This window comes from Myripristis murdjan, chromosome 4 (genome assembly GCF_902150065.1).
Source record: "Myripristis murdjan chromosome 4, fMyrMur1.1, whole genome shotgun sequence".
Lineage (NCBI taxonomy): Eukaryota > Metazoa > Chordata > Actinopteri > Holocentriformes > Holocentridae > Myripristis > Myripristis murdjan.
In genome coordinates this window covers 34,724,675-34,735,311 of record NC_043983.1, presented here as the reverse complement: position 1 = coordinate 34,735,311, position 10,637 = coordinate 34,724,675, and the positions used below count along the sequence as shown (strand labels likewise).

The 10,637-nt window shown below is 42.4% G+C and overlaps 1 protein-coding gene across 3 annotated transcripts in view; it reads left to right on the top strand.

Annotated features, from left to right (window-relative positions):
• Nucleotides 1–896: 896 nt before the first annotated feature.
• Nucleotides 897–10,637, top strand: part of LOC115357679 (inaD-like protein) — an 83,502-nt gene continuing 73,761 nt past the window's right edge. The window contains exons 1-6 of one of the 3 annotated variants that reach the window (XM_030049289.1): nucleotides 897–964; nucleotides 3,778–3,843; nucleotides 3,969–4,128; nucleotides 5,538–5,556; nucleotides 9,721–9,930; nucleotides 10,401–10,540. In XM_030049289.1, the coding sequence (XP_029905149.1) occupies nucleotides 3,822–3,843; nucleotides 3,969–4,128; nucleotides 5,538–5,556; nucleotides 9,721–9,930; nucleotides 10,401–10,540 (551 nt within the window). In that variant the 5' untranslated portion in view covers nucleotides 897–964; nucleotides 3,778–3,821. Of the gene's footprint in view, nucleotides 1,010–3,777; nucleotides 3,844–3,968; nucleotides 4,148–5,537; nucleotides 5,557–9,720; nucleotides 9,931–10,400; nucleotides 10,541–10,637 lie in introns of all 3 variants that reach the window. The other 2 variants (XM_030049287.1, XM_030049288.1) reach the window with 2 other exon arrangements.

The window sequence follows — 10,637 nt, the reverse complement described above, 5'->3', positions numbered from 1 at the left end:
ATATAGTTCCTTAGTTTTAGTCGTTTTCAGTTTGGGTCAGTCTGATCAATCTCGTCAATTTGGTCAACTTGTCTGATGTTTATTGAGACTGGGAGTCAACTGCCTTCACAAAGTCAATATCTATTCTGACAAACACCACTCAGATTAGAAAAAACTAAACATTTTTAAACAAGAAAAAGTAAACTGAAACGAGAAAATCTGCTTTGGGAACCAAATGAAACTGAACTGAACTGAAAACAAAAACTAAAAATGAAATTACAATAAAAATGGATGAAAAAATACAAAACTATAACAACTGTCTACAGTATAAACAACTTATGAAGGTGAGGCATTCAGCAGCAACTCTAACAATAACTAATAACGAGCTTATTATTATTATTTGACTACTGTTATTGTGTGTTGTGCTGGTGAACTATTAAATAAGGCTGTATGATTCTGTTTTCAGTCTTTAACACTGAACTGTCGTGCATTTGTCTTTGTTTTTAACCCCCGTCCTCTTCAATATCCCATTATAAAACAACTGTTGGCAAGGAAATAAAATAAAACATAAATCAGACGCCAGCTGAGGATTTTCTACCTAATTTTCAATCAAATCTGTGTTGCTTTATTTAGTTAACTGCCGTGCTACACAACACCTCCTAATTTCTTATTTTAATACTTGATTTTACCTTTTTACCTGTGTTGTCCATGTTAGTCTTGGCTTCTGTTCTACTCTTTTAATCTTACATATATATATATTTTACTTTAAACCCTTTTGCCACGAATTTAAAGCACTTTCTTGTTGTTTTTAGATGTGCTCTATAAATAACTGACTTGACCTGACAAATGAAAAAAATATTTCTTTTCGTCATTTTGGTATTTTTTTTTTTTTTTTCCACCAGCGCTCATGAATGAAGTTGTGATTTCCCACGGCACATGAAGGCAGCATTAAAGCGACACTGGTTACAAACTGGATCCAGTTCATGTGAGTTTCCCACCAGTTTAAAACTTGTTCTGCTCGCCCTGGGGGGTAAGAATTATTACTTAGCAGCCATGTGCGATGTCAGACTGTTTTCCGGCGCGGGATAAAATGAAATGACATTTTTTAAAGTGTTATTAAACAACAGTGTCAAACTAGTTAGCTGGCATGCTAGCGGCTAATGAGTTAGCCAGCCCTTGTTGCTGTGAGCGAGTGATGGAGGCTAACAAGTTGGACAAAATGGGTTTTACACTTTAAGGCGAATATAAAAGAGGAGGAAACTGAGTCTTATGTTGACATGGGATTAATAATCTGTGTTTTTGTGAGATACAAGCGGGTGAAGCTTTCCTTTGCGCTCTTTTCAAAGTGACATGCACCTGTTGCACGTTCATGACCTGCTCGCGCTGCTTTTGCTTCTGCGGCTCAAACTCCTTTCACTTTCTCACCTGTTCAGGTACTCACTGTGGTAAAGCTCAGGTGAATACAAGCACACGGTGTATTGGAGAGAACATGCAGTGTTTTATTCAGTAGTTTATTCCCGTATTTGTTCACCCCTCCCTTGTTTTCCGCCGAGTTTCACTTCCTGGTTTTCCCCAGGTGAGCTCGCACAGGTAAACGTCCTCCTCGCTAAATCACAGCGTAGAGTTTCACAGCGTGAGGAACTCGGTCTGGGTCGGTTAAATAATGTAAGGACAGTCGTGTTTGTGTTTTCTCTTCATCTTTATGGGCTGATAAACTCTGTTCTCTCTTGCCTGGGTTACTGTTTTTCCCCTCCCTGTGTAAACAAACTGTGCTAATGTTGAAACTAGACCGGATTCCTTCCATTCTTCTGTCGAGAGAGAGAGAGAGAGAGAGAGAGAAAGAGAGAGAGAGAGAGCACTGGCACCAGACTCCATTACAAAATCGTGCAGTTTAACGCCGGCTTGCGTAATAGGATGAGTTCATACCTGGCAGAGCGCAACCAAAGGACTTTTTTTTAATTTGTCATGATGCAGTCCTCTGTTCGGCATACAGGTGATGCACCAAGCACCTGCTGCCTCAAAAACATGTAAACTTTTATTTAGGGCTGAACGATCCTTATATCGTCATCTAGGTATGCAGAGGCGATTCTTGAGTCTGTTTGGGCCCTAAGCAAAAATTCCCAGGGAGCCCTTCCGACCAGTGTCCATCACCATCATGTTATAATTACTCTGACACCAACGAAAAATGTATGAAATCAATACTTTTTTTTTATTCCCAGTGTCCACATACCATACCTAATATATTAGAATTCAATAACATGAAAAACCTTGTCATTTTGAAAATATAAAGTATGTGAAAATATAAATGTAAAGAATAATAAAAAACAAAATAAAAAAACCAACTGTTACATTGTAAATAAGCCACATTATCAGCACTTTTTCAGCCCTGGTTCAGATTCTGCCTTGAGCTGTCATTGCAAAACGTCCACTGTTGTTTAAGGGGGAGTGGGGTGCGGTCACTGCGGCTAATACATTTTTGAGACATTTCGGTAAAAACAAGCCTTGGGCCCCGAGTCTCAGGGGCCCCCTGTCGGCTCGGGGCCCCAAGCAGTTGCCTGCCCTGCCTGTTCAAAAGCTGCAGGTCTGTAGGTATGAACATGCGGGAAGTTAACATGTCAAAAGGCAAAAATATGAGCGATATCAAATGGGATTGGTCTGTATTGATCAAAAAAATATTTTGTGTAGTTTTCTACATGCATTTGGTGTTATTATGCTGTGTTTTTTTTGGGGGGGAGATTGCTGAATTTTCTCTGTTGTTACACTTAAAATATTGTTGGGGCGTGGTGATGAAGCAAAGGTTGCAGGAAAATGTTTGATTTAAATTTTTTAAAATATGTTTTCATGCAGCCTAAGACACTGATCAGTCTGTTCTGATCAGTAAAATACTTGGCGAAGTGACTGCATTTTCGGTGTCCATTTGGTATCACTCTGCTGTTTTTTGAAGAATGCTAAATTTTCACTGTTGCTGCACTTAAAATTTCGAATGTGTGTGAACCCACAGTCATATCATATATCTTATTGTTTTCGAGATATGTGGCGTAAATATTGAGGTATGAAATTTTGACCATATTGTGCCGCCCTGCTATGAGTATTACATTTTATATTCAGTGTCTCCACCGCCAAAATACACCAAGAGGATGTGAATTAAGTCTTACAACTGAGATTTTATTGAAATAAAGTGCTGCTTAATGGATCAACCGTGTGTTTGAAATGTGTTTGTCTGAAGTCCTGCTCTCACAGATAAATGCTGACTAATAACTCAAGCCAACACAAAATTACCAGATTTTTGAATGGAGTCTGGTCAGGTGTTTTCTCTATACAGCTGTCAGCATCAAGTGCCAGGGTGAGTCTTGATGCTGTTTGACGGCTGAAGACTGCAAACTAATTGACATACAGCATGTTTCTTAACAAATCTGCCTGTTGGTTGAAAGAAGTCAAGATAATGATAAAAAGAAAACAATTGAAGGAAGCAGTATTCCACTGGGGAACATGGAAGTGCATTAGAATAAAATAGAGCTGATTCCACTGATCTTGTTGTTGATGTTGTTGTTCAAGAGTCTGTTATAGAGAAACATTGCAGTTTAAATTGTAATTATTGTATTATCTAACTTAAACTAACTTAATTTTTTTTAAAGTTTTTCCAGTATGTGGTGTTTAGTGTCTTTTTTCCCCCAACAAGGGCTGGATGGGAAACTGTAGCTGTTTCCAGTTAGGATAAATTAATCTCTGCTTATGCACAGGTCTATGTTGTTTGAAATAATGTCCCCCCCCCCCCCCCCGATGTCTTTCTCTGCACAGACTGATCCAAAACAACAGACAGAGAGAGTGAGACAGGGAGGATCATGTATGAAAATATCCCCACAGGTACTGTTTGTTTCTCAACTGTGCAACATTAACTCGCATATAGAAAACATAGACTGTGTGTGCAGGCATGTTTGCATATGTCTACATGATAACATATTTTGTGTGTGTGTGTGTGTGTGTGTCAGTCTCCACAGCGGAGCGTCAGCAGGTGCTGGGGGCTCTGGAGCGTCTGCAGGCCAAACTGGTGCAGAGGGAGGAGTGGACACACAGCGACAACGTGGGCAACCTCAGGGAAACACTGCAATGTCCGCTGTTCAGCCACATCCTCACCCTGCAGCACTCCATCAAACAGCTGAGAAACCAGGTCAGAAATCACCTCAGATCTGCTAAACAGCTGAGAAACCAGGTCAGAAATCACCTCAAATCTGCTGAACATCACTTTCAAATCTGCTAAACAGCTGAGAAACCGGGTCAGAAATCAGCTCAAATCTGCTAAACAGCTGAGAAGCCAGGTCAGAAATCAGCTCAAATCTGCTAAACAGCTGAGACACCGGGTCAGAAATCAGCTCAAATCTGCTAAACAGCTGAGACACCGGGTCAGAAATCAGCTCAAATCTGCTAAACAGCTGAGAAACCGGGTCAGAAATCACCTAAAATCTGCTAAACAGCTGAGAAACCAGGTCAGAAATCAGCTCAAATCTGCTAAACAGCTGAGAAATCATGTCAGAAATCAGCTCAAATCTGCTAAACAGCTGAGAAGCTGGGTCAGAAATCAGCTCAAATCTGCTAAACAGCTGAGAAACCAGGTCAGAAATCACCTCAAATCTGCTGAACATCACTTTCAAATCTGCTAAACAGCTGAGACACTGGGTCAGAAATCAGCTCAAATCTGCTAAACAGCTGAGAAGCCAGGTCAGAAATCAGCTCAAATCTGCTAAACAGCTGAGACACCGGGTCAGAAATCAGCTCAAATCTGCTAAACAGCTGAGACACCGGGTCAGAAATCAGCTCAAATCTGCTAAACAGCTGAGAAACCGGGTCAGAAATCACCTAAAATCTGCTAAACAGCTGAGAAACCAGGTCAGAAATCAGCTCAAATCTGCTAAACAGCTGAGAAATCATGTCAGAAATCAGCTCAAATCTGCTAAACAGCTGAGAAACTGGGTCAGAAATCAGCTCAAATCTGCTAAACAGCTGAGAAACCAGGTCAGAAATCACCTCAAATCTGCTGAACATCACTTTCAAATCTGCTAAACAGCTGAGACACTGGGTCAGAAATCAGCTCAAATCTGCTAAACAGCTGAGAAACCAGGTCAGAAATCACCTCAAATCTGCTGAACATCACTTTCAAATCTGCTAAACAGCTGAGAAACCGGGTCAGAAATCAGCTCAAATCTGCTAAACAGCTGAGAAACCAGGTCAGAAATTACCTCAAATCTGCTGAACATCACTTTCAAATCTGCTAAACAGCTGAGAAACCGGGTTCGAAATCAGCTCAAATCTGCTAAACAGCTGAGAAACCAGGTCAGATATCACCTCAAATCTGCTAAACAGCTGAGAAACCAGGTCAGAAATCACCTCAAATCTGCTAAACAGCTGAGAAACTAAATCAGATACAACCTCACATCTTAAACAGCGCAGAAACCAATCAGAAATAACCTCAAATCTGTCAAACTCTTTCTAAACCTCAAATCCTAAGATCAAACAGCTCAGAAACCACACCAGAACCACATGTTCGCCTTCCTGTATTCTTCCAAACAGCTGAGAAACCAGGTCAGAAACAGCTTCTCCTTCTTACCCTGAAACACTCCTACACACACAGCTCAGAAACAGCCTCAGTTTGTCGAACAGCTCAGAAACCACATCAGTAAACTCTGTCAAATAGCTCAGAACTGCCTCCTTACAGTGAAACACGGCATCAAGCAGCTCAGAAACCAGACGAGAAACACCTCAAACTCCTGCAGCCACAAAACCATAATCGGTAAAATGGCCTGAAAGATATAGCTGTCATGTTTGTCACTCGTTATTTTGACCCTCGTCTTAAAAATAGAAAAACGTAAAAAATAAATAGCTGAATAAATAAAAGATATAAAAGTTGCAGTAATGCAGCCACATTTAAAAACATCCTTATTACTGTACAAACCTAAGAGAAAAAAAGTACATCAATAAGTATTTAAAAGTGGTATAAAATCTTTAAAATAGAAATCAAACGAAAAAAATACATAAAATCTTAAATTGAAATATGAAAGTATTCATGAAAAAAATTATTTATGCTGCATTTGAATTTGTACAATCTTTTCGATGAGTCTGACAAGAAGATTTTCAAGATGACAAAGTAAATACTTTTTAAAGAAATAAAGTTTTTTTTTTATATTTAGCTTTCAGAGTGTTAACAGTACATGAAAGCATTGTGTGTTACTGCATTTTTCATTCTGTAAAATAAAAGCGTTCTCTGTGTTGTTCATTACTGAGGACAGGCCGCCTGAGAACCACAGATCTAAAGTAACTAAATCCACTTCCTGCAGTCCACGTCTGACACACTTTACTGGAGTGTTTCCGTTCAATGAGACTTTCTACATTTCAGTGAGAAGTCTCGTACTTTTTCCTGCACTCCATTTATCTGAAAAATATGTTTGTGCTCCATTATCTAGAAGACGGAGGTTGTTATGCGCCCAACTTGTGTCTGGGATCTTTCCCTGCACTGTGAGTCGGGCCGGAGGGTTTCAGAGGAAGAGTTTCACTTTGTGTTTTATTGTCCTTTGTGCCATGATTTACACTTAAAATTATTTAATAAGTGTCAGAGCCCATGTGGTTAACTGATGCAGACAGACTTAAATGGCTCTTTGATTGCAGGGTTTTTGCATTTGCTGATTATTTAGAGAGAGCGTGGGATTTTGCAAACAAAGACAACATTTACGTGACGTATTTATCTTGGCTTAAATGTTGCTTAAATGCTACCTTTGTTGTTTTTTTTCTGTGTTTACCTGGCAGCTATCAGTTATTGGAAGTGATTGAAATGATTTGTAGATTGTTTTTCTTGTCTTATAATCTCATAAGAGACGGGTCGCAAGACAAGTCACAAAAATAAAGACAATTCATTCATTCATTCATTCATTTGACAGCTGGAGTTACTAGTTAATTTGCAGGAGAGGCTTTTCCATGCAGGACATGAGATGTGCTGCATTGTTAGAGTGTAAACCAGCCAACAGGATGCAGGATTAGAGCTACACCAATGAAATACTTCTTACAGGTTAATGCAGCGATAATTTAAGTCTCTGTAAGGAAGCATTCTTGATTTTCCACACTGAATCCTGCTGTTCTTTTACTGAGGGAACATTTGGAGCTTGTTCTGTTGTATTTTTCCATTAGAGGGTATTGCTGCGTTTACTTAAGTAGCAAAGGATTTGTTGTTGCAAATAAACCGCAGCGCTGACACAACACCTATAACCCCGCCCACATGCTGACAGCCAATTGGGTACCGGCGCACCTCCGCCGCCACCGCCGCCTCCCACCGGGCTCTCTGTCTGTCTGACCTGTCAGTCCAGCCGAACCCCCCCCCCCACCACCCCACCCCCCACCCCCGCATCGCCTGCATCTGTATTCAGCGGCGGGTCTCGCTGACGTCGAGCCTTTACAATAAACAATCTGCAGGCCAAATTAAGATAATGGCAATAACCGACGCCGGCTTCATACTCTAAGTGCTGCGAAGGTCAGAGCCGAGTCTATGAACGCGCTCGGTGGAAGCCGTTGGAGGGAATATGAAGCTGGGACTCCTCTCTCTCTCTCTCTCTCCTCTCTCTCTCTCTCTCTCTCACTCTCTCTTTCTTTATTTATTTTCCCTCCCTCCTCACTCTCTCTCTCTCTCTCTCTCTCTCTCTCTCTCTCGCTGCGGATCTATCAAGCTTTAATATCTAGTGTCTCGGTTTGAGTAACGGCCTTGTCGAGGCGGTATTGATGAAATGGCTCGGGATCCTGCTCCGTCAGCCCGGCCTAAATAAGCCGCAGACTGATAAGTTTCCACAATGTGAGTGTAAAGGTCATTAATACATTACCTGTTCAGAGAGAGAGAGCCTGCAGAGGAATCTATTGATTTTTCTTTTTTTTTTTTTTTTTTTTCCTCTTCTCCTCCCCCACTTACCCTCAGGCCTCCTGGCTTCATTTTTTTTCCCTCCATGTCTTTTTTGCAGACGGTGTCCTTGCATATAAGGGCGCCTCTCTCTCTCTCTCTCCCTCCCTCCCTCTCTCTCTCTCTCTCTCTCTCTCTCTCCCTCTCTCTCTCATGTGCTTTTATCAGAGCAGGATCTGGTGTGTTGTGTGTGGTGGTAACACCTGAGGCTGCTGAATGTTGGCAGTACAAGTCTGACACCGTCTGCGGGTTTTTGGCCTCGCTGACTCTAATCAGGCCTGTCTGGATCCCACAGAACAGCAGAGCGTGTTTTTTTTTTTTTTTTTTAAAGATGTATTCTAGTCGAGGTGCTCTTCATTTATTTTTTATTTAGCTGCTCAGCCCAGCTTAGCGCAGTGGACACTTCCTGTTTAGAGGGGAAGTGTCAGAGGTCTGATGGGAAGGTCGCTGGTTTGAAACCCCAGATCGGCTGGGAAAACATGAGCTGGGGAGGAGAGGGAGTACAACGCTACAGCTGATCCGACAGAGCTGGGTCAGCTCGGGGTGTGAGAGTGTATGAATGTGATGCAGGTTGATGCTAAAAAAGATCCAAGAAGCAGGAAAGAAAGGTTATAAAGGAAAGAGGAGCTTTTCTGCTGCTGGAAAGTCTTGGCTGATGATTTTGCCAAGAAAACTGGGCAGACTGAAAACTCTGTAAGATCGCTAAACAGCCTTGGTGGGAAAACAGAAAGGTTTTGAGTAAAAAGCCTTTACATGAGACAATATACACCCTGTTGGCTCCTGCTCTCCACATGTATTCATCTACTTTAGTGTCCAGGTTTGTAGTGCGAGTGTTTCACCTCTATGTGTGTTTGCTTCTTTGTCATTAGTCTAATTTGTTTACTTATTAGGTCTTTCAATTAATTTCAAATTATTTTTTTGTGAGGATTTTTCCCCCGGTGTTAATGATAAGGTCTTCACTGTGACGTCACTGATTGGGCGAGGCCAGAGGTGCAACACGCAGCACAAACTTCTGTGATTTAGTGTGTGCTTACTCTTTAAAGGTGCGCTCAACACAATTCAAGATGGTCCGGCGAAAAGAGGACCCTTAAACGATAAAGAATTCCAATACTTTTCAACTTGGGCCCTATTTTTCAAATGACAAAAAAGGGGAAAAAAAAAATTGGTCCATTATTGAGCGAGAAGGCTTCACCCGGCAGCTGCGAAACAGGCTGCAGCGGAATCACACATCAAATCACGTCCGCTAAAAGTTCTTGTTTTTCCACTGACAGGTTCAGATTGTGGGTATAAATGTCTGACAGGGTTATGGAAACGACACTGACAGACAAAACTGCCACCGCCATCATCAAAACACCAGATGAGGGAATGTCCTTTGGAGGGTTTCTGTACCTCCAGCTGTGGCCCAGAACTGTACTGAGACAAGCAATTAGTCAATTCATTTATTATCTGATCGACTGGAAATTAATCGGTTATAATTTTGGTTGTCGATTAATTGTTTTAATCAGTTATCGAATAAAAATACCAAAAATATCTGCCACCAGCAGGCCCAGCAGCTCTGGGAACTTATGATAAACGTTTGTCATCACTTTTTTAGATTACAGAATGATTAATCAATTAAAAAAAAAAAAAAAAAAAAAGAATAAATGACAATGAAAATATTGGAAAGCAGGGGCCTGTGTGTCCGATGACCCCATGACCTCCCCTCTAGCGCCACCAACAGGCCTTGTGTGGCGTCAGTGTTAGAAACAACATGCTTCTGTTTGATCGCAGCCCTCATGCCTCCTCCTCCTCCTCCTCCTCCTCCTCCTCAGCTGAGCAGCCTGCCTCCTGACGCCTGCAGCGACTTCAGCTTCTCCACCAAAGGTCAGCTGATCCTGAGCGCCACTCATCCAGCTGGCAGCTTGGCTCCGCCCACCCAGTCAGCCCCGCCCTCCGTCCTGACCAATGGCTCAGCTCCGCCCACGCACCAAGCCCCGCCCTCGCCTGACCGCCTCCGGAGATGGATCCACACTGCGGCCAAGGTGGGCAGAGCCATGCCACGCTGGGCTCTGCACACACACACACACACACACACACACATTTTAACACACACACACGCAGCATCTATGTAAACATTCAGAGCACACACACACAGACCACAGCATGCACAGAAACACAGAGAGCACAGCATGCACACTAACACACACACATCACGTTGCACACCACACCGTGTGCACTTAAACACATGCTCAGAAAATGAACACACACTCACAGCACGCTGCCTGCATATAAACACACACACAGCATACACACACATTCAGTTAGAACCTAGCTAGCCTATATACACACGCACACACACACACACTGCGCACACCACAGCAAATACATTAACATGCATATAAACACACACAAACACCTCAGCATGGATTCAACTTGTAGCCGAACCCCTGATGTGTGTTTGTGTGTGTGTGTGTGTGTGTGTGTGTGTGTGTGTGTGTGTGTGTGTGTGCAGGGACGTCACACGGAGCTGGTGGCTCTGACCCAGCCCAGGTCTGGAGGTCTGGGCTTCAGTGTTGTCGGTCTGAATCCTGAAGGAAGCAGCAGCCACGGAGTTTTCGTCAAACACATCCAACCTGGAGGCCTCGCACACAGGTCTGCTCACAGTACTGCAAATACTACTGCAAATACTACTGCAAATACTACTGCAAACACATCCCACCTGGAGGCCTCGCACACAGGTCTGCTCACA